The sequence below is a fragment of the Oncorhynchus nerka genome, linkage group LG9a (assembly GCF_034236695.1).
Source record: "Oncorhynchus nerka isolate Pitt River linkage group LG9a, Oner_Uvic_2.0, whole genome shotgun sequence".
Classification (NCBI taxonomy): Eukaryota; Metazoa; Chordata; class Actinopteri; order Salmoniformes; family Salmonidae; genus Oncorhynchus; species Oncorhynchus nerka.
Window position 1 is genome coordinate 33469147 of NC_088404.1, and position 26451 is coordinate 33495597.

A 26451-nucleotide genomic window follows, 5' to 3' on the forward strand; every position below is an offset into this window, starting at 1 on the left:
CTATAGACACTCCACCACATAAACCCATTCTATAGACACTCCACCACATAAACCCATTCTATAGACACTCCACCACGTAAACCCATTCTATAGACACTCCACCACATAAACCCATTCTATAAACACTCCACCACATAAACCCATTCTATAAACACTCCACCACATAAACCCATTCTATAGACACTCCACCACATAAACCCATTCTATAGACACTCCACCACATAAACCCATTCTATAAACACTCCACCACATAAACCCATTCTATAGACACTCCACCACATAAACCCATTCTATAGACACTCCACCACATAAACCCATTCTATAGACACTCCACCACATAAACCCATTCTATAGACACTCCACCACATCAACCCATTCTATAGACACTCTACCACGTAAACCCATTCTATAGACACTCCACCACATAAACCCATTCTATAGACACTCCACCACATAAACCCATTCTGTAGACACTCCACCACATAAACCCATTCTATAGACACTCCACCACATAAACCCATTCTATAGACACTCCACCACATAAACCCATTCTATAGACACTCCACCACGTAAACCCATTCTATAGACACTCCACCACATAAACCCATTCTATAAACACTCCACCACATAAACCCATTCTATAAACACTCCACCACATAAACCCATTCTGTAGACACTCCACCACATAAACCCATTCTATAGACACTCCACCACGTAAACCCATTCTATAGACACTCCACCACATAAACCCATTCTATAGACACTCCACCACATAAACCCATTCTATAGACACTCCACCACATCAACCCATTCTATAGACACTCCACCACATAAACCCATTCTATAGACACTCCACCACGTAAACCCATTCTATAGACACTCCACCACATAAACCCATTCTATAAACACTCCACCACATAAACCCATTATATAGACACTCCACCACATAAACCAATTCTATAAACACTCCACCACATAAACCCATTCTATAGACACTCCCCCACATAAACCCATTCTATAGACACTCCACCACATAAACCCATTCTATAAACACTCCACCACATAAACCCATTCTATAGACACTCCACCACATAAACCCATTCTATAGACACTCCACCACATAAACCCATTCTATAGACACTCCACCACGTAAACCCATTCTATAGACACTCCACCACATAAACCCATTCTATAAACACTCCACCACATAAACCCATTCTATAAACACTCCACCACATAAACCCATTCTGTAGACACTCCACCACATAAACCCATTCTATAGAAACTCCACCACATAAACCCATTCTATAGACACTCCACCACATAAACCCATTCTATAAACACTCCACCACATAAACCCATTCTATAGACACTCCACCACATAAACCCATTATATAGACACTCCACCACATAAATAAACCAATTCTATAAACACTCCACCACATAAACCCATTCTATAGACACTCCACCACATAAACCCATTCTATAGACACTCCACCACATAAACCCATTCTATAAACACTCCACCACATAAACCCATTCTATAGACACTCCACCACATAAACCCATTCTATAGACACTCCACCCATTCATAAACCCATTCTATAAACACTCCACCACATAAACCCATTCTATAGACACTCCACCACATAAACCCATTCTATAGACACTCCACCCTATAGATAAACCCATTCTATAGACACTCCACCACATAAACCCATTCTATAGACACTCCACCACATAAACCCATTCTATAAACACTCCACCACATAAACCCATTCTATAAACACTCCACCACATAAACCCATTCTATAGACACTCCACCACATAAACCCATTCTATAGACACTCCACCACATAAACCCATTCTATAGACACTCCACCACATAAACCCATTCTATAGACACTCCACCACATAAACATAAGAGACACTCCACCACATAAACCCATTCTATAGACACTCCACCACATCATAAACCCATTCTATAGACACTCCACCACATAAACCCATTCTATAGACACTCCACTAAACCCCTATAGACACTCCACATAAACCCATTCTATAGACACTCCACCACATAAACCCATTCTATAGACACTCCACCACATAAACCCATTCTATAGACACTCCACCACATAAACCCATTCTATAGACACTCCACCACATAAACCCATTCTATAGACACTCCACCACGACACTCCACCACATAAACCCATTCTATAGACACTCCACCACATAAACCCATTCTATAAACACTCCACCACATAAACCCATTCTATAAACACTCCACCACATAAACCCATTCTATAGACACTCCACCACATAAACCCATTCTATAGACACTCCACCACATAAACCCATTCTATAGACACTCCACCACATAAACCAATTCTATAAACACTCCACCACATAAACCCATTCTATAGACACTCCACCACATAAACCCATTCTATAGACACTCCATAAACCATTCATAGACACTCCACCACATAAACCCATTCTATAAGACACTCCACCACATAAACCCATTCTATAGACACTCCACCACATAAACCCATTCTATAGACACTCCACCACATAAACCCATTCTATAGACACTCCACCACATAAACCCATTCTATAGACACTCCACCACATAAACCCATTTCTCCACCACATAAACCCACTAGACACTCCACCACATAAACCCATTCTATAGACACTCCACCACATAAACCCGTTCTATAAACACTCCACCACATAAACCCATTCTATAGACACTCCACCACATAAACCCATTATATAGACACTCCACCACATAAACCAATTCTATAAACACTCCACCACATAAACCCATTCTATAGACACCCTCCACCACATAAACCCATTCTATAGACACTCCACCACATAAACCCATTCTATAGACACTCCACCACATAAACCCATTCTATAGACACTCCACCACATAAAAATAAACCAATTCTATAAACACTCCACCACATAAACCCATTCTATAGACACTCCACCACATAAACCCATTCTATAAACACTCCACCACATAAACCCATTCTATAGACACTCCACCACATAAACCCATTATATAGACACTCCACCACATAAATAAACCAATTCTATAAGACACTCCACCACATAAACCCATTCTATAGACACTCCACCACATAAACCCATTCTATAGACACTCCACCACATAAACCCATTCTTATAAACACTCCACCACATAAACCCATTCTATAGACACTCCACCACATAAACCCATTCTATAGACACTCCACCACATAAACCCATTCTATAGACACTCCACCACATAAACCCATTCTCTAGACACTCCACCACATAAACCCATTCTATAGACACTCCACCACGTAAACCCATTCTATAGACACTCCACCACATAAACCCATTCTATAAACACTCCACCACATAAACCCATTCTATAAACACTCCACCACATAAACCCATTCTATAGACACTCCACCACATAAACCCATTCTATAGACACTCCACCACATAAACCCATTCTATAGACACTCCACCACATAAACCCATTCTATAGACACATTCCACCACATAAACCCATTCTATAGACACTCCACCACATAAACCCATTCTATAGACACTCCACCACATAAACCCATTCTATAGACACTCCACCACATAAACCCATTCTGTAGACACTCCACCACATAAACCCATTCTATAGACACCACCACTCCACCACATAAACCCATTCTCTAGACACTCCACCACATAAACCCATTCTATAGACACTCCACCACATAAACCCATTCTATAGACACTCCACCACATAAACCCATTCTATAAACACTCCACCACATAAACCCATTCTATAAACACTCCACCACATAAACCCATTCTGTAGACACTCCACCACATAAACCCATTCTATAAACACTCCACCACATAAACCCATTCTATAAACACTCCACCACATAAACCCATTCTATAGACACTCCACCCATAAACCACATAAACATAAACCCATTCTATAGACACTCCACCACATAAACCCATTCTATAGACACTCCACCACATAAACCCATTCTATAGACACTCCACCACATAAACCCATTCTATAGACACTCCACCACATAAACCCATTCTATAGACACTCCACCACATAAACCCATTCTATAGACACTCCACCACATAAACCCATTCTATAGACACTCCACCACATAAACCCATTCTCTAGACACTCCACTATAGACCTCCCACCACATAAACCCATTCTATAGACACTCCACCACATAAACCCATTCTATAGACACTCCACCACATAAACCATTCATTCTATAAACACTAAACCCCACCACATAAACCCATTCTATAAACACTCCACCACATAAACCCATTCTATAGACACTCCACCACATAAACCCATTCTATAGACACTCCACCACATAAACCCATTCTATAGACACTCCACCACATAAACCCATTCTATAGACACTCCACCACATAAACCCATTCTATAGACACTCCACCACATAAACCCATTCTATAGACACTCCACCACATAAACCCATTCTATAGACACTCCACCACATAAACCCATTCTATAGACACTCCACCACATAAACCCATTCTATAGACACTCCACCACATAAACCCATTATATAGACACTCCACCACATAAACCAATTCTATAAACACTCCACCACATAAACCCATTCTATAGACACTCCACCACATAAACCCATTCTATAGACACTCCACCACATAAACCCATTCTATAGACACTCCACCACATAAACCCATTATATAGACACTCCACCACATAAATAAACCAATTCTATAAACACTCCACCACATAAACCCATTCTATAGACACTCCACCACATAAACCCATTCTATAAACACTCCACCACATAAACCCATTCTATAGACACTCCACCACATAAACCCATTCTATAGACACTCCACCACATAAACCCATTCTATAGACACTCCACCACATAAACCCATTCTATAAACACTCCACCACATAAACCCATTCTATAGACACTCCACCACATAAACCCATTCTATAGACACTCCACCACATAAACCCATTCTATAAACACTCCACCACATAAACCCATTCTATAGACACTCCACCACATAAACCCATTCTATAGACACTCCACCACATAAACCCATTCTATAAACACTCCACCACATCCAAACCCATTCTATAGACACTCCACCACATAAACCCATTCTATAGACACTCCACCACATAAACCCATTCTATAGACACTCCCACCACGTAAACCCATTCTATAGACACTCCACCACATAAACCCATTCTATAAACACTCCACCACATAAACCCATTCTATAAACACTCCACCACATAAACCCATTCTGTAGACACTCCACCACATAAACCCATTCTATAGACACTCCACCACATAAACCCATTCTATAGACACTCCACCACATCAACCCATTCTATAGACACTCCACCACATAAACCCATTCTATAGACACTCCACCACATAAACCCATTCTATAGACACTCCACCACATAAACCCATTCTATAGACACTCCACCACATAAACCCATTCTATAGACACTCCACCACATAAACCCATTCTATAGACACTCCACCACATAAACCCATTCTATAGACACTCCACCACGTAAACCCATTCTATAGACACTCCACCACATAAACCCATTCTATAAACACTCCACCACATAAACCCATTCTATAAACACTCCACCACATAAACCCATTCTATAGACACTCCACCACATAAACCCATTCTATAGACACTCCACCACATAAACCCATTCTATAAACACTCCACCACATAAACCCATAACACCCATTCTATAGACACTCCACCCACCACATAAACCCATTCTATAGACACTCCACCACATAAACCCATTCTATAGACACTCCACCACATAAACCCATTCTATAGACACTCCACCACATCAACCCATTCTATAGACACTCCACCACATAAACCCATTCTATTCTAGACACTCCACCACATAAACCCATTCTATAGACACTCCACCACATAAACCCATTCTATAGACACTCCACCACATAAACCCATTCTATAGACACTCCACCACATAAACCCATTCTATAGACACTCCACCACATAAACCCATTCTATAGACACTTAAACCCATTCTATAGACACATTCCACCACATAAACCCATTCTATAAACACTCCACCACATAAACCCATTCTATAAACACTCCACCCACCACATAAACCCATTCTATAGACACTCCACCACATAAACCCATTCTATAGACACTCCACCACATAAACCCATTCTATAGACACTCCACCACATAAACCCATTCACCACATAAACCCATTCTATAAACACTCCACCACATAAACCCATTCTATAAACACTCCACCACATAAACCCATTCTATAGACACTCCACCACATAAACCCATTCTATAGACACTCCACCACATAAACCCATTCTATAGACACTCCACCACATAAACCCATTCTAAACCCATAGACACTCCACCCACCACATAAACCCATTCTATAGACACTCCACCACATAAACCCATTCTATAGACACTCCACCACATAAACCCATTCTATAGACACTCCACCCACATTCACATCCACCACAAACCCATTCTATAGACACTCCACCACATAAACCCATTCTATAGACACTCCACCACATAAACCCATTCTATAGACACTCCACCACATAAACCCATTCTATAGACACTCCACCACATAAACCCATTCTATAAACACTCCACCACATAAACCCATTCTATAAACACTCCACCACATAAACCCATTCTATAGACACTCCACCACATAAACCCATTCTATAGACACTCCACCACATAAACCCATTCTATAGACACTCCACCACATAAACCCATTCTATAGACACTCCACCACATAAACCCATTCTATAGACACTCCACCACATAAACCCATTCTATAGACACTCCACCACATAAACCCATTCTATAGACACTCCACCACATAAACCCATTCTATAGACACTAAACCCACCACATCAACCCATTCTATAGACACTCCACCACGTAAACCCATTCTATAGACACTCCACCACATAAACCCATTCTATAGACACTCCACCACATAAACCCATTCTGTAGACACTCCACCACATAAACCCATTCTATAGACACTCCACCACATAAACCCATTCTATAGACACTCCACCACATAAACCCATTCTATAGACACTCCACCACGACACTAAACCCATTCTATAAACTCCACCACATAAACCCATTCTATAAACACTCCACCACATAAACCCATTCTATAAACACTCCACCACATAAACCCATTCTATAGACACTCCACCACATAAACCCATTCTATAGACACTCCACCACATAAACCCATTCTATAAACACTCCACCACATAAACCCATTCTATAGACACTCCACCACATAAACCCATTCTATAGACACTCCACCACATAAACCCATTCTATAGACACTCCACCACATAAACCCATTCTATAGACACTCCACCACATAAACCCATTCTATAGACACTCCACCACACTCCACCACATCAACCCATTCTATAGACACTCCACCACGTAAACCCATTCTATAGACACTCCACCACATAAACCCATTCTATAGACACTCCACCACATAAACCCATTCTGTAGACACTCCACCACATAAACCCATTCTATAGACACTCCACCACATAAACCCATTCTATAGACACTCCACCACATAAACCCATTCTATAGACACTCCACCACATAAACCCATTCTATAGACACTCCACCACATAAACCCATTCTATAAACACTCCACCACATAAACCCATTCTCTATAAACACTCCACCACATAAACCCATTCTGTAGACACTCCACCACATAAACCCATTCTATAGACACTCCACCACATAAACCCATTCTATAGACACTCCACCACATAAACCCATTCTATAGACACTCCACCACATAAACCCATTCTATAGACACTCCACCACATAAACCCATTCTATAGACACTCCACCACATAAACCCATTCTATAGACACTCCACCACATAAACCCATTCTGTAGACACTCCACCACATAAACCCATTCTATAGACACTCCACCACATAAACCCATTCTCTAGACACTCCACCACATAAACCCATTCTATAGACACTCCACCACATAAACCCATTCTATAGACACTCCACCACATAAACCCATTCTATAAACACTCCACCACATAAACCCATTCTATAAACACTCCACCACATAAACCCATTCTGTAGACACTCCACCACATAAACCCATTCTATAGACACTCCACCACATAAACCCATTCTATAGACACTCCACCACATAAACCCATTCTATAGACACTCCACCACATAAACCCATTCTATAGACACTCCACCACATAAACCCATTCTATAGACACTCCACCACATAAACCCATTCTATAGACACTCCACCACATAAACCCATTCTATAGACACTCCACCACATAAACCCATTCTATAGACACTCCACCACATCAACCCATTCTATAGACACTCCACCACATCAACCCATTCTATAGACACTCCACCACGTAAACCCATTCTATAGACACTCCACCACATAAACCCATTCTATAGACACTCCACCACATAAACCCATTCTGTAGACACTCCACCACATAAACCCATTCTATAGACACTCCACCACATAAACCCATTCTATAGACACTCCACCACATAAACCCATTCTATAGACACTCCACCCATAAACCCATTCTATAGACACTCCACCACATAAACCCATTCTATAGACACTCCACCACATAAACCCATTCTATAAACACTCCACCACATAAACCCATTCTATAAACACTCCACCACATAAACCCATTCTATAAACACTCCACCACATAAACCCATTCTATAGACACTCCACCACATAAACCCATTCTATAGACACTCCACCACGTAAACCCATTCTATAGACACTCCACCACATAAACCCATTCTATAAACACTCCACCACATAAACCCATTCTATAAACACTCCACCACATAAACCCATTCTATAAACACTCCACCACATAAACCCATTCTATAGACACTCCACCACATAAACCCATTCTATAAACACTCCACCCACCACATAAACCCATTCTATAAACACTCCACCACATAAACCCATTCTATAGACACTCCACCACATAAACCCATTCTATAGACACTCCACCACATAAACCCATTCTATAGACACTCCACCACATAAACCCATTCTATAGACACTCCACTCCACCACATAAACCCATTCTATAGACACTCCACCACATAAACCCATTCTATAGACACTCCACCACATAAACCCATTCTATAGACACTCCACCACATCAACCCATTCTATAGACACTCCACCACATCAACCCATTCTATAGACACTCCACCACATAAACCCATTCTATAGACACTCCACCACATAAACCCATTCTATAGACACTCCACCACATAAACCCATTCTACCCATTCTATAGACACTCCACCACATAAACCCATTCTATAGACACTCCACCACATAAACCCATTCTATAGACACTCCACCACATAAACCCATTCTATAGACACTCCACCACATAAACCCATTCTATAGACACTCCACCACATAAACCCATTCTATAAACACTCCACCACATAAACCCATTCTATAGACACTCCACCACATAAACCCATTCTATAAACACTCCACCACATAAACCCATTCTATAGACACTCCACCACATAAACCCATTCTATAGACACTCCACCACATAAACCCATTCTATAGACACTCCACCACATAAACCCATTCTATAGACACTCCACCACATCAACCCATTCTATAGACACTCCACCCACCACGTAAACCCATTCTATAGACACTCCACCACATAAACCCATTCTATTCTATAGACACTCCACCACATAAACCCATTCTATAGACACTCCACCACATAAACCCATTCTATAGACACTCCACCACATAAACCCATTCTATAGACACTCCACCACATAAACCCATTCTATAGACACTCCACCACATAAACCCATTCTATAGACACTCCACCACGTAAACCCATTCTATAGACACTCCACCACATAAACCCATTCTATAAACACTCCACCACATAAACCCATTCTATAAACACTCCACCACATAAACCCATTCTGTAGACACTCCACCACATAAACCCATTCTATAGACACTCCACCACATAAACCCATTCTATAGACACTCCACCACATAAACCCATTCTATAGACACTCCACCACATAAACCCATTCTATAGACACTCCACCACATAAACCCATTCTATAGACACTCCACCACATAAACCCATTCTATAGACACTCCACCACATAAACCCATTCTGTAGACACTCCACCACATAAACCCATTCTATAGACACTCCACCACATAAACCCATTCTCTAGACACTCCACCACATAAACCCATTCTATAGACACTCCACCACGTAAACCCATTCTATAGACACTCCACCACATAAACCCATTCTATAAACACTCCACCACATAAACCCATTCTATAAACACTCCACCACATAAACCCATTCTGTAAGACACTCCACCACATAAACCCATTCTATAGACACTCCACCACATAAACCCATTCTATAGACACTCCACCACATAAACCCATTCTATAGACACTCCACCACATAAACCCATTCTATAGACACTCCACCACATAAACCCATTCTATAGACACTCCACCACATAAACCCATTTCTATAAACAGACACTCCACCACATAAACCCATTCTATAGACACTCCACCACATAAACCCATTCTATAGACACTCCACCACATAAACCCAATTCTATAAACACTCCACCACATAAACCCATTCTATAGACACTCCACCACATAAACCCATTCTATAGACACTCCACCACATAAACCCATTCTATAGACACTCCACCACATAAACCCATTCTATAGACACTCCACCACATAAACCCATTCTATAAACACTCCACCACATAAACCCATTCTATAGACACTCCACCACATAAACCCATTCTATAGACACTCCACCACATAAACCCATTCTATAAACACTCCACCACATAAACCCATTCTATAGACACTCCACCACATAAACCCATTCTATAGACACTCCACCACATAAACCCATTCTATAGACACTCCACCACATAAACCCATTCTATAGACACTCCACCACATAAACCCATTCTATAAACACTCCACCACATAAACCCATTCTATAAACACTCCACCACATAAACCCATTCTATAGACACTCCACCACATAAACCCATTCTATAGACACTCCACCACATAAACCCATTCTATAGACACTCCACCACATAAACCCATTCTATAGACACTCCACCACATAAACCCATTCTATAGACACTCCACCACATAAACCCATTCTATAGACACCCACCACATAAACCCATTCTATAGACACTCCACCACATAAACCCATTCTATAGACACTCCACCACATAAACCCATTCTATAGACACTCCACCACATAAACCCATTCTATAGACACTCCACCACATAAACCCATTCTATAGACACTCCACCACATAAACCCATTCTATAGACACTCCACCACATAAACCCATTCTATAGACACTCCACCACATAAACCCATTCTATAGACACTCCACCACATAAACCCATTCTATAGACACTCCACCACATAAACCCATTCTATAGACACTCCACCACATAAACCCATTCTATAGACACTCCACCACATAAACCCATTCCACCACATAAACCCATTCTATAGACACTCCACCACATAAACCCATTCTATAGACACTCCACCACATAAACCCATTCTATAGACACTCCACCACATAAACCCATTCTATAGACACTCCACCACATAAACCCATTCTATAGACACTCCACATAAACCCATTCTATAAACACTCCACCACATAAACCCATTCTATAAACACTCCACATTCACATAAACCCATTCTATAGACACTCCACCACATAAACCCATTCTATAGACACTCCACCACATAAACCCATTCTATAGACACTCCACCACATAAACCCATTCTATAGACACTCCACCACATAAACCCATTCTATAGACACTCCACCACATAAACCCATTCTATAGACACTCCACCACATAAACCCATTCTATAGACACTCCACCACATAAACTCATTCTATACTGTAGACACTTGACCACATACATGCACACACACCCTGCTGCCGTACCATGAGTGTGTGGTGACAGTTGAGACAGATGACTTCATAGTTGTGTCCGTGTCCAGAGGCTGGATCCCACAGCATCTCTACTGACGACTCTGTTACTGAGCCCTCTCTCACAGTACTGGGAGAGGCCAGGCCTACACATACAGTTAAAGTCGGAAGTTTACATACACTTAGGTTGGAGTCATTAAAACTCATTTTCAACCACTCCACAAATCTCTTGTTAACAAACTATAGTTTTGGCAAGTCGGTTAGGACATCTACTTTGTGCATGACACAAGTCATTTTTTCCAACAATTGTTTACAGACAGATTATTTCACTTATAACTCACTGTATCACAATTCCAGTGGGTCAGACGTTTACATACACTAAGTTGACTGTGCCTTTAAACAGCTTGAAAAATTCCAGAAAATGATCTCATGATAGGCTAATTGACATAGTTTCAGCCAATTGGAGGTGTACCTGTGGATGTAGTTCAAGGCCTACCTTCAAACTCAGTGCCTCTTTGCTTCATGGGAAAATCAAAAGAAATCAGCCAAGACCTCAGAAAAAGTCTGGTTCATCCTTGGGAGCAATTTCCAAACGCCTGAAGATACCACATTCATTTGTACAAACAATAGTACGCAACTATAAAAACCATGGGACCAAGCAGCTGTCATACCGCTCAGGAAAGAGACGCGTTCTTTCTCCTGGAGAGGAGTTCGAAAAGTGCAAATCAATCCCAGAACAACAGCAAAGGACCTTGTGAAGATGCTGGAGGAAACAGGTACAAAAGTATCTATATCCACAGTAAAACGAGTCCTATATCGACATAACCTGAAAGGCCGCTCAGCAAGGAAGAAGCCACTGCTCCAAAACCACCATAAAAAAGCCAGACTAAGGTTTGCAACTGCACATGGGGAGAAAGATCATACTTTTTGGAGAAATGTCCTCTGGTCTGATGTCTGATGAAACAAAAATAGAACTGTTTTGCCATAATGACTATTGTTATGTTTGGAGGTAAAAGGGGGAAGCGTGCAAGCCACGGGGGTGGCAGCATCATGTTGTGGGGCTGCTTTGCTGCAGCAGGGACTGGTGCACTTCACAAAATAGATGGTATCATAAGGGAGGAAAAGTATGTGGATATATTGAAGCATCATCTCAAGATATCAGTCTGGATGTTAAAGCTTGGTTGCAAATGGGTCTTCCAAATGGACATTGACCCCAAGCATACTTCCAAAGTTGTGGCAAAATGGCTTAAGGACAACAAAGACAAGGTATTGGAGTGGCCATCACAAAGCCCTGACCTCAATCCTATAGAAAATGTGTGGGCAGAACTGAAAAAGCGTGTGCGAGCAAGGAGGCCTACAAACCTGACTCAGTTACACCAGCTCTGTCAGGAGGAATGGGCCAAAATTCACCTAACTTATTGTGGGAAGCTTGTGGAAGGCAACACAAAACATTTGACCCAAGTTAAACAATTTAAAGGCAATGCTACCAAATACTAATTGAGTGTAAACTTCTGACCCACTGGGAATGTGATGAAAGAAATAAAAGGTGAAATAAATAATTCTCTACTATTATTCTGATATTTCACATTCTTAAAATAAAGTGGTGATCCTAACTGACCTAAGACAGGGCATTTTTCCTAGGATTAAATGTCAGGAATTGTGAAAAACTGAGTTTAAATGTATTTGGCTGAGGTGTATGTAAACTTCCGACTTCAACTGTGCATACACACACACTTCATCACCCACAAAATCATCTGAGGAGATGGAAATATGAGTGTGTTTGTGTGTACTCACGTGTCCTGAGTGTGTGTGTTTGGTATGCTGGTCCGGTCCTGTGTCGGCTGGTGCTGTAGACACTGAGATGGTACTCCTCTCCTGGAGTCAGGCTGCCAACTGTTACTGTGTGCTTACCTGGGGGGAATGGCCACCAATCGCACACACCCTTACACACACACACACCCTCACACACTCCCTTACACACACACACCCTCACTCCATCACACACACCCAGTACTGGTCTCTGGACATACAGAACCACAGAACTGCTTCCTACCGAGAGAGGGACAGCTGCCTGCACGGGCCCAGGCTCTACACAAAGACAGGAACACACACACACAATGAGAAAGAGATACACACAGTATGATGGAGCAACACCAACATTTGTTGAAACTTCAACTTGAACACACACGTCTCTGTGGGCCTACCTGTTCTGTATGTGGTGTTGATCTCTTGGCTCATGTTCTCTCCTCTCACTGAAGCCACACCCACCTCGTAGTTCTGCCCTGGACTGAATATGGCCAGGAACACACACCTGGACTCATTTACCCACAGTTCCATGGGGCGGGCCTGGCTGACGGGGCGTAGCCTAACATAGTACCCATCAGGGCTTTCACCTGACGGGGCGGACCAGCACGCTGTCAGATTCTCCCCTCTGCTAGACACAACCACACCACCTGGGGGGCTCACCGCTACCAACACACACACACACACACACACACACACACACACACACACACACACACACACACACACACACACACACACACACACACACACACACACACACACTCATTCAACATTATGCTGTAAAAAACAAGTACACCCGAAGCGTTACACAAACAGACTTTCATACCAGTGTATAGGGTCAGTTCCTCCCCTCCACAGCTCTCCACACCGTGTTCTGTGACGGAGTCAACTTTGACCTTGTACTTCCTGAACCCCTCCAGTCCTGCAATCACAGCGGACCTGGCGCTGCTAGCCACAACCATTCTCGTCTCCTGGCCTGAGGCTACACCCTCCCAGCGAACCAGAAAGTTCCACCGCACAGCATGCTGGGAGTCTGGGGCTGTCCAGCTTACTGTGATCTGACTGGCTGTCACATTGCTAATGGTGATGTTTCGAGGGGGAAGGGGCCGTGTGTGACAAGTCTGCGCGCTCCCCAGGCTCCATGCGGCCCCAGTAAGGTGGGAGGCTCTGAGGGACAGAGAGTAGACCTTGCCTGGGTACAGGCCTGGCACTTTCAGCCCTCTGGAGAATAGAGACACTGGGACTCGACCTGCAGTCCTCCTCTCCTTCTCTTCCCCATGTTTTTCCTCCTTTTCTTGGTATTGGACATAGAGCTGGGGGGCAGGGTGAGAGGAGTTTACGAATGTGAGGTCACTCCAGTGAAGCTCTGCATCTCTCTCTGTTACCTCCACCAGGTGAAAGTTGAATAAAGGAGGGAGGAGAGGGACTGAGAGAGAGAGAGAGAGAGAGAGAGAGAGAGAGAGAGAGATGGAGAGAGAGAGAGAGAGAGGGAGAGAGAGATATGGAGAGAGAGAGAGAGAGAGAGAGAGAGAGAGAGAGAGAGAGAGAGAGAGAGAGAGACAGGGTTAGTGGGTGTCGGACAGGGGTAAAGTGTAATTAGGGTGTTTATTGACTCTGGTATTGAATGTATTAATGCATACTTTCCCAGTGACAGATATAGGGTAAAGGAATGTGACAAAAGAACGAAGTCAGGAAGTAGCCTCGTCCAGTAGCGTTCCTCTGTAGAGCAAAACAGTCCGTCTGATTGGCTGGCAGTGATGATGATGTCATAGCACTCGTCAGGTTGTAGGAGGAGCCATCAGACCAGCGGGGCAGCCCCTCATCCTGTGAAGACAAACAACAACAAAAAACGTTGTGTGTTTTTTTTTGTCAGACACAGGCTGGGAATGTCCCAGTCATCAGTTTTAAATCACAGACTAACACACTCCTCTGTAAGGAGGAAGCTAATGTGTCTGACTGTTTAGAAAGCAAACACCATTCATGCTAACACAGCCATTTATCTCACTCACATGCATATCTGTGTGTGTGTGTTACCAGTCTGTCGTTGAGAGCGGTCCAGAGCAGTAGTAGGTTGTTGTGTGTAGTCAGGTGAGAGGAGAGGAGGAGGAGGTCTCTCTCTGTTTTAACATCCACCAGGTGTCCTCCTGAAGCCATGCCTATACAGGTTTGCTGGGCATCGCCCCACGACAGGCTCCGCCTACTCACACTGTGGCAGCTCCTTCCACTCGCCAGCCAACCAATAGGACACTGGGCTGAGGAGAGACAGTGGTCAACTCACAGTCAACTTAGACATACAGCGGTCAATGTTAATTATGTGGGTGTGTGTGTTGTACCTGTCTCCATGGTGGTGTGTAGTCTCTGGGTGAGGCTGATGTTGAGGTGTGTGAGAAGTGTGGTCAACTCTGCTGTGATGCTGTAGTTTGCTCCAGGCTGCAGACCTCTCACTACGTACGAAGAGGTGTGTGTGTGGTCAGAGTGTGTCTGTTCAGTGTGTGTGTATTCAGTGTGTGTGTGTTCGATGTGCATGTTGTGTAGACTGAGAGCAGTGAGGCTCTGTCTGTTCTGTAGGCTGCAGGTCAGGAGAGTGCTGGTGGTGGTCACCTCGACACGGAGAGAGGAGAGGGGGACAGGAGCTACACAGTGGTGCACGCACACACACACACACACACACACACACACACACACACACACACACACACACACACACGCATCAACCTGTTTCAATTTAATCCATCATCTTTTAACTCTTTAACTCTTGTATAGGTCAATCCCTGTATAGGTCAGAGGTCAGGGTAAGGCTTACCGATATGAAAGGTCTTAGTCTTTAGTGTGGTATTGTTTTTTATAGCGTTCAGCGTGATGTCACTTCCTCCTGGCTCCTTAGCCAATTGCAGAAACAGCCTGCAGTCAGGAGAACACTCAGAGCGGCCAATCGGATCCAGCCACACCTGTAGGGGTGGGACAGAGAGTGGTTTAGTGGTTGCGATATTGTTGTGGTTGTCCGGTGGCTGTGCGGTATGACCGTGAGGCTGGGTGCTGGTTGTATGGAGCTAGTGTTATGGTTGTGTGGTGGATTACGTTCTGACCGTGAGGTTGTGTGCAATCTGGTAGGAGACGGTGTACCAGTCTGGATCCTGACTGGTGGGGAAGTGGCCAAACACAACCTCAACAACCACGACCGCAGGATCTGACCACTGCACACACAAGAGACTGACCACCTGGAAAGAGAGCGAAAGAGAAAAGAGAGACTTTTAAACCTCATAAATTATATACATATCATTTCTGAAGCTTTGGCACAGACGGTTAAAAGAAGAGTGTTGTGATAAATCATAACTGTTTCACCTAAAAGGTATAGCTAGAAACGGCGTGTGTGTAGTTGTGTGTGTGTCTTACCTGGATGAACCCTGCCAGCAGCCACATATGCACGGTTCCATCCATGGGGAAGCCTGGTAATCTCATCAGCACACAATCATCTATAGATGGTACCACAACATACACCCAATATCAATGTTGCTTTGGAATCAGAAACTCATGGATGTTTGTATATCCCATCTATGTACCAAAGAGCGAAGAAACTACACGACCAGAGGTTCCAGTAAGGTCTGAGGTTGTCAGAGCTCTGTATAAGAGGAGTGTATCACAGCTGAACTACACCAGAGTAGTCCTTCCCAGTGATGAAACACAACTTTGAATTTAGCGCCCCTCAGCAACTTTCTTTGAAGCAGAGCCTGTGTGGAGGCGTGTACAGTCCCATTCAATCAGTGTGTGTGTGTGTGTCGCTAACACCAATTTGTTCTGCCCCTGCCACCCTTCCTCTTTGTTGGGATAAGAGCAGGTTACTATGACAACTAGGCTTAAGGAACTCATGAAGAGAGGGGGAGAGAAAGAGAGGGAGAGAAAGAGAGAAGGAGTGGGAAGGAGAGAGAAAGACAGGGTGAAAGTAAAGAACTTAAAGTTCACTAGATAGATAACACTCCATACACCTCAGCATGTTTGCAGATGTATACTCCACTCTCTGTAGTGATGCAGTAATATGCTAACCAAGTCCACTGTGTTCCACACAGCAGATCAAAGCTGTGTGTGAATAGCGAGTGGTTGAATGTGAGAAATAAGTATCATTCACTGATCAATCACTAATCAATCAATGACTAATCAATGTGGATTCATGCCTCTCCAATAGTTCATATCTTCCTTCTGGAGGTCACTGGTGTTTTACCTTGGATGAAGTGTCATTAACACTGTGTATTTACATGGTAATTACATATACAGATTGTTAGACTCCCACACGCACCATTATTACACACCACCAGGATAGAGCAACACAAACACACGTCAGCACTGAACAAGCTGTGTCAGCAGGGGAGTGTGTGTCTGGAGGAGGAGGATGATGAGTTTTTCATTCACGCAACAAAACACCCACCAATCAGTTAGTCATTGTTAAATGTTTTATTGTTTTATTCTGAGAGGTTCTGTATGACTAGAGACTCTAGTCTATCTGATGGCATCAGCACATACTGATTACTGGCACAATGCTTCACATTAAACAACACAACAAATACAGCGTTCTGTTGAAATACAGATCATCTACCATCAGATGCTCAGGTGGATTATCACCTTACTAAATCATTGATTGAGTGAAATACAAATATTTTTGGATAAAAGCTTTACACTTGTAAAAAAAAATTACTATTTTGTAAGATAAATTTGATTGGCATATAAAACATGTCAGTCATCAAGAGAGCACTAGATCCATACTAAAGTAGCAGCGGTCTTGTCAGCTCAGACCAACTGATCTAAACATGATAAAGTCCGAGAGGACTAGCTAGTGTTACACACAAGGAGGAGCAGGCTACAGCAGTACAGATAGGACTAGTGTTATCATAGTACAGCAGGAACAGGTTACAGCCCTGCACATCTGACCACTACATATCTGTAACGACAGGGTCACTATAACAGGTCAGCATACAGCCCTCCACAACACACTGAAGGAAGACTAAAGAACTCGCCTACCTGGACGCTTGACCTGTCTACTCTGACCTCTAACCTCTGTTCCATCTTCCATCCCTCCTATTGAACGCCATACTGGAGCTCACACTAACTATCTTCGCTCTCTCTTTAGTTCCATTGGCAGGAGCAGTCGACAGGCTCCTGGAAGCTGTAGACCACCAGGGTAGCGTTGTGTGAGCAGTACAGGGTGACGGAGCGGGTTTGTAGTCCACTCTCCCTGCAGCACTTACAGAAGCGGGCGTGGCTGTTGATGTTGAAGTTAAAGATGGTGGCAGACGGACACTTCCCATCACATGAAAACACTGTCACCTGAGAGAGAGAAAAGAGAGAAAGGGGGAGAGAGAGAGGGGGAGATTTTATTCTCTATCAGTGTTAACTTTTTAAAACTGTCTTATTGACACTCTCTCTCTCACCGGTGCGTTGCTCCTGCAGTCGTCTTTTCTGATGGTGGTTCGGATTGCCACACGCTTACACGTCTTGCCGTCCTCCTTACCTAAACACACACGCACACAGAGGAAACGCTGAGATGCACACGCATGCACACACACACACACACACACACACACACACACACACACACACACACACACACACACACACACACACAGCTTTCATCCTCAGCCCTAGATTCCTGTCACTCACACAGTCAAAGGTCTATTGAGCTGGGCTCTTTGTTGCCTAGCAGCGGGGGCTCAGTTTGATCGACAGTCAGCTGACCGGGGGGAGCAGTTCTCACGCCAAAGACCCAGCTCCTATTGGCCACTGGCCAATCAGGTTAAGCAACAGGGGGTTGGGGCTGGTTGGTGGAATGTTGAAAGATAGCTTGGAGTCCAGCTCTACTCTCTTTATGCTTGAAGGATCAGGAATGATTCGAACTCACATAGAGCAGTGGTTTCCAACCAGGGGTACTAGGAACCCTGGGGGTACTTGGCCTATCAACCAGGGGAACTAGGAACCCTAGGGGTACTTGGCCTATCAACCAGGGGTACTAGGAACCCTGGGGGTACTTGGCCTATCAACCAGGGGTACTAGGAACCCTGGGGGTACTTGGCCTATCAACCAGGGGTACTAGGAACCCTGGGGGTACTTGGCTTATCAACAAGGGCTACTTGAGAAGACTCATGAGGCCATAGGCCTACTGGTAAAATACACATGAGGGGGTAATTCAGGGGTACTCCATGCAGAGCAAAATTCAGTTGGTGGTACAGTAACCGCTGGCCTAGAGGATTCAGCACAGCAATAACATATTGAACCATTGGAATAGGATTTTGCTATGAGGAATGTTAGGTGAACCTTGACCTGTAGTTGATATGTATGGAGTGGTAGGGCTAGGACTAGAACACACTCACTGTGATAGGTGAGAGATCGTGGTACCTGTGTCACAGTTACTACTACCAGTTGGGGTTATGGGGTGAGATGTGAGAGGTTAAAGATGAAAGGTGAGAGGTCGTGGTACCTTTGTCACAGTTAGTACTACCAGTGGGGGTTACGGGGTTAACGGTAAACGGTAAAACACCGACTCCAGAACCTGGGAGCAGCGGCAGGAACAGCAATGTCAGGAGAACGTTAGGAAAACACACAGGTTAACGTTGGTTTAGAACACATTTTCACACACAGAGTAATCAGCGCAGTGGCATGCACAGCCATGGGAGCCAGACAGTGTTCTCTGAGACTGGGGAAGACAGCCAGACGGCCAAACACTCAGGATCACTACACACTGATGCACCAAGGCTCATTCTCACTGGACAAACTCTAAACACCAAGCATCACCATTGGCCAAACTGTAACAAATGTAGCATTCCCATTGGCCAAACTGGTCAAGCAGGCAAGCGGGCAAGGAGGCAGAGCTGCTGTTATTACTGGGTGAGCAGACTGGGTCTGTTGTCTTCACCTTTACATGTGAAATTAGTGTGTTTAATGGGACAGTTCACACAAAATACAAACTGCCTTCATTTTCTGGACACCTAGAAAGTACAGTATGGAGTCAGGTTAGCTACAGCGTATCATTAGCATCATAGAGTCTAAAACAACGGGAATGGTAGGACCGCTGTCTGCATGCTTTTGTTCTCCAGAAAACTGTGAGGTATGACAATTTCCCCACTAAAGAAAATATTTTATAAATCAACAGTAAAATCCTCCTTTAATATTATCACGACGTGTATCAGGACCATCAGGCAGATCTAGGACCACCCCTAGAGCAGAGGCTGCTGGGTAGTGTAGTGAGTCATGCTCGTTGTTGCCAGCCAACCACAAGCTTTTACTCTGTCCAAGGCTGCAACAGGCCGCACCCCCCCCAAACCAGTCAGCCAATAAGCCCAACCACTGCCAGGCAACGCCCTGCCCACCCCTGTGATTGACAGCCGAAAGCGTATGAGAAGCGAATGTGATTGGTCACTCACACGTCCTGCAGCAGCCGTCCACATAGCTCTGGACCACGCCCCCATTCTGCAATGATTGAAGAAAGGTTACAGACAGACATAATTGTGTGTGAATGTCAGTGAGTGAGTGAGTGAGTGAGTGAGTACCTGAGTGCACTCTGTGTCGTTGAAGGGGGGGCAGACCACCCCTGAGGCCAGCATCACAGTTCCCACTGTCGTCTCCACACAATCATACCGGGTACAGTTATCCACCCAGGAGCTCCCTGCCTGTACACACACACACACACACACACACACACACACACACACACACACACACACACACACACACACACACACACACACACACACACTAAAGGTTAGCCATCCAGGATTTCCCCGTCTACACACAAAGTGTTTGTGTGTTAGATAGAGTGTGTGTCTATTTGGCAGTATAATGATGTGTGTGTTCTCACAGTGAAGAGCTCAGTGGTTCCGTTGTGATTGTTGAAAGAACAGGACACATTCTTACAGGAGCCACAGCACACCTGAGGATCTGATGATGCTACGTACAGCTGGTGCTAAGAGAGAGAGTGAGTGGGAGGGGTGGGTGGACACAGAGATTCCAGAAGAATTTACCTAGCTCCGATCAGGATGGAGGTTTGTGGTGTGTGTGAGAGAGAGAAACACATACCTGGCCACACTTCTGAGAGCAGTTGACAGCGGACACGTCCATGGCGTAGTATCCAGTGTGTGTATCACGATGTGTCAGACAATGGACGGTGTAACACAGCTCTCCTTCATAGTACTGAATCAGGCTCTGCCCCGGACCCAGCACCGTGACTCCCTGGAACACACACACCTCCGCCTTCTCTACACACACAGGTCAGGGCTCAGGAGTTAGGTAGCCTAGCAGTGTGTCTGTGCATAGTGTGTGTGGTTGTGTGTGTCTGTGTGTATGGACTTACTGCAGGTGTAGAGGGGGCAGCCACAGGTGCTTCTGCTGTCTGCGACCTCCACCTGTACCTCCCCCTGAGAGACCAGAAACGTTACTATGATGACACACACACACACACACACACACACACACACACACACACACACACACACACACACACACACAATGCTGAAGCTGACTGACTCACCACCTGACAGACTGGGCTGTCCTCACACTGGCACTCTGAGAGGAAGAGAAAAAGACTGGGTTTACTACACAACTGGAGGCCTAGAACAGTGTTCTCTGTTTGGACCACAAGATTTTTTCAAAGAAACAGTTCTGGGAATGTTGGTGTGTGTGTGTGTGTGTGTGTGCGCAACTCTTGGGAGTGCAAAAGTGTGTGTGTGTGTACCACAGTGACGGTCGGGGCAGCAGTGTCCAGGTAGGGTTGTTTGGATCAGAGACAGACCAGGAGAACAGCTCAGAGTCGACTCAGGACACAGGTTCACGTCACACACTGCACACAGGAGGACATTGCGCTAAACATCAACACTGTGTGTGTATAGCATGTACAGCTTGTGTAGAGTATAATGTTTGTGTGTGTTACCACAGTGGTATTGAGGGCAGCAACTGTGGGTGGTGTTCAGATCCACAGCCAGTATCTCTCCATAAGAACAGGATGGCACGGGCTCGATACACGACTCACACACTGCAGAGAGAACACAAACATACCACTGACTGTTAACATTTCCTTTACAGCTTGTACCCCAAGTCCAGCTACAGTAATGTTGGATGAAGACGGTAGACCCATTAAGAAGTATAAGGTTTGACCTTACCACACAGGAAGGAGTAACAGCAGGAGTTGTCCTCACGAACCTCCACTAGGAACTGATCTTCTCTACAATCAGGGGTGGTGAGGGGGGGACAGGCATGGGGGTCGCACTCTGGGACACACCAATCACAGGACTCAGTTATTAAAACACACCTAACAATACCATCAAATGATGAAAGATATTATGTTTTGGTTCAGTACCTACCACAACGGTACTCTGGGCAGCAGGACAGGGCACTGTAACCAATCACCAGCTGGTTCCCATTCTCACAGGGCGGAGCCTCACTCTCACAGATGGTCAGATTACATTCTGAGGGAGAACGAGAAAGAGAGAGAGTAGGTGTGTTCATGTCGGTGTCTAACCATGCATATATATGTGTGTGTGTGTGTGTGCTCACCACAAATCTGCTTGGGGCAGCAAGCCCCCTCCTCCAGGACATCCAGTACGTACTCTCCCTCCCTCTCACACAGCAGAGTGGGACTAATGCTACAGTCAGGTTCTACTGCTACCACAGAACCGTTCTCCAGGCAGCGGAACAGACAGCAGCTACGCAATGACCCGTTCCACACCTCCCCAGGGGCCCGCGGAGACCCCTCGTTATCAGTACACACTACACACATAGACACAGACACACATGTTAACAGTACACACTAAACAACAGAACCTGAACTACACAGTCATACAGAGCACCTGCTCACAGCATTGACATACTAGAGCTGACATGTAACTGACATAGAGCTGACATAGAGCTGACATACTCACCACACTGCTCCTCTGTGACGCAGTAAGAGGAGTCTGCTCGGTGCAGGATGGTTCCAGAGCGACACACACACTCCTCTCGGATGTGGGAGCAGGTGGTCTCCTCATAGAACTCTCTGTTCTGACAGGTCCGGGTAGTACAGGTCGACACACACGCCTGGTACTCCCTACCTGGGGGACACCTCAATGCTACACATGCACATGCACACACGCAGACGCATGCGCACACACACGTAGACGCATGCACACACACACACACCGCAAGAACACACACTTGTGTCATCACCAGCTAATGCAAACCTGATGTGTCTGTGTAGTGGTGTGTATTGGTGTGTGTGTGTGTGTGTGTGTGTATACGAGGTCCTTACGGCAGAAGTTGTGTCGTCTCCAGTTGATGCAGACTTGGTAAGTGTAGCAGACAGCTACGTAGGCTGCCAGGAAGTCACACTGGTGGGCCTTATAGTGGAGGTCGCCTGCCCACATCACATCACAGAACTGTTCTGGAGACACCTTGCTGTGGCAGGGAGTGAAAGGTCTCTGTCTGAGCATGGAGAGACAGGTAGAGCAGTCTCCAGTGGTACAGTTGTCTCCGATGCGTCGTGTGTGTTCCGTGTCCTCTGAGGTGTGGACCCTCCAGGCCTGCAGGAACAGACCCAGGTCTGCCACCTCCCTCACCACCGTCCCGTTAGGCAGCTTCAGGTCATCCGCCGGGTTCCCGTCACAACACCCTGGGAGACACACCAGCAGGCACATGCACAGCTGAAGTTTAGAGAGGAGTAGAAGGTGCTTGTCACGCCTGCTCCCCAGCATTACACACACCTGCTCCCCATCATTACGCACACCTGCTCCCCATCATTACGCACACTTGGACCTCATTATCACCTTTATTTCTCTCCCTTTATTTAGCACTCTGTAGCCTAAGTCATCAGGCAGCATTTTTTCCATTCACGTTCTGTAAGCATCTCATGTTTTGTTTCTATGCATTCTTTATTATTTTATCGCCTTTTATGCTCGCTTCGAGGCAAGCAACAAGGAAGCATGCATGAGAGCACCAGCTGAGATATAGAGGGAGCAGATCCAGGTGCCTTGTCTGCTCCCACCATATTTCCTTTCTTCATACAAATGATGGAGATTTGGGCCTTTGCGTCAGACTCATTGTCCAGTTCAAGGTGAGTAATTGCTGTTCTGATATCCAGAAGCTCTTTTTTGGTTATAAGAGACGGAGCAGCAAAATTATTTACAAGATAAGTTACAAACAATGCGAAAAAACACACAAAATAGCACAATTGGTGAGGAGCCTGTAAAACAGCAGCCATCCACTACGGCGCCTTTATCGCTTTCTCGTTACTCATCTCGCTCCGTCTGATGGTTTCACCACTATTATGGTTGCTGTGGACAGATTCTCTAAATCCTGCAGTTTTATCCCTCTCTCTGGTCTCCCTACCGCTCTCCAGGTTGATGAGGCACTGTTCCAGCAGGTCTTCCGGCACTATGGCCTTCCGGAGGACATCGTCTCTGACCGTGACCCCCAATTCACGTCACGGGTATTGAAAGCCTTCAAGGAGAAACTGGGGGCAACGGCCAGCCTCACATCCGGGAGGTTTGGATTGCTGCCCACGTGAGGCTCCAGCTTGCCGTCCATCACCAGAAGGAGCAGGTGGATCGCCACCGCAGTGAGACTCCCGTGTTCCATCCTGGTTATCGCGTCTGGCTCTCCACAAGGAACCTCCCGCACTGCCTGCCCTGCCGGAAGGTGAGCCCCCAGTTTGTGGGGCCCTTCAAGGTCTTCCAGTGGGTCAATGAGGTAACTTATCGCTTACAAGCCACCAACTACCGGATCTCACCCTCTTTTCATGTATCCCTCCTCAGGCTGGTGGTTCCTGGTCCCTTGGCTGGTGCCGTCCCCCGCGACACCCCTCCACCTCCCCTGGATATCGATGGGACTCCAGCCTATGCAGTCAGGTCCTTCCTGGACTCCCAATTTCATGGGGGTCGGCTTCAGTACCTGGTGGACTTGGAGGGGTAGGGCTCTGAGGAGCAGTGTTGGGTCCCGGCAGCCGACATCCTGGACCCCAACATCATCCGGGATTTCTATCCCCGCCGTCCGAATCAGCCCGGGGCCAAGGAGCCCACCCCTCCTCACTCCCCCTCTCCTCCTCTCCCTTTTCTGCCCTCAACCTCCACCCCCCCTGTGACCGAGCACACTTCACCTGCAGAATTTCCCTCAGTCTCCCACTCTTCCTCTGTCTCCCCCTCTCCCTCACCCACCACTACCAGTAGCACCACTGGGGTCACAACACCAAACGTAACCCCTGTAGAGGTCTACTATTCTCTACTAACCACCGGCCCTGGCTATCTCGTTACGCACACCTGGACCTCATTATCACCTTTATTTATCTCCCTTTATTTAGCACTCTGTAGCCTAAGTCATCAGGCAGCATTGTTTCCATTCACCTTCTGTAAGCATCTCATGTTTTGTTTCTCTGCATTCTTTATT

The 26451-nt window shown here is 45.2% G+C and overlaps 2 protein-coding genes across 2 annotated transcripts in view; both read right to left on the minus strand.

Annotated features, from left to right (window-relative positions):
* LOC115134866 (phosphatidylinositol phosphatase PTPRQ-like) overlaps positions 1-17689 on the minus strand; it is a 67828-nt gene extending 50139 nt beyond the window's left edge. The window contains 10 exon segments of the mRNA XM_065022499.1: positions 12271-12401; positions 14050-14343; positions 14460-14723; positions 14888-15487; positions 15702-15885; positions 16096-16313; positions 16395-16694; positions 16865-17009; positions 17148-17279; positions 17455-17689. Of these exon segments, the coding sequence (XP_064878571.1) occupies positions 12271-12401; positions 14050-14343; positions 14460-14723; positions 14888-15487; positions 15702-15885; positions 16096-16313; positions 16395-16694; positions 16865-17009; positions 17148-17279; positions 17455-17520 (2334 nt within the window). The 5' untranslated portion in view covers positions 17521-17689.
* A 799-nt stretch (positions 17690-18488) lies between these two features.
* LOC115134867 (otogelin-like protein) overlaps positions 18489-26451 on the minus strand; it is a 48827-nt gene continuing 40864 nt past the window's right edge. Inside the window, 16 exon segments of the mRNA XM_065022501.1 lie at positions 18489-19377; positions 19482-19561; positions 20525-20596; positions 21468-21513; positions 21594-21713; positions 21902-22006; positions 22120-22298; positions 22394-22457; positions 22571-22605; positions 22775-22879; positions 22970-23071; positions 23199-23306; positions 23400-23504; positions 23593-23805; positions 23958-24143; positions 24323-24682. Coding sequence (XP_064878573.1) covers positions 19177-19377; positions 19482-19561; positions 20525-20596; positions 21468-21513; positions 21594-21713; positions 21902-22006; positions 22120-22298; positions 22394-22457; positions 22571-22605; positions 22775-22879; positions 22970-23071; positions 23199-23306; positions 23400-23504; positions 23593-23805; positions 23958-24143; positions 24323-24682 — 2081 coding nt within the window. The 3' untranslated portion in view covers positions 18489-19176.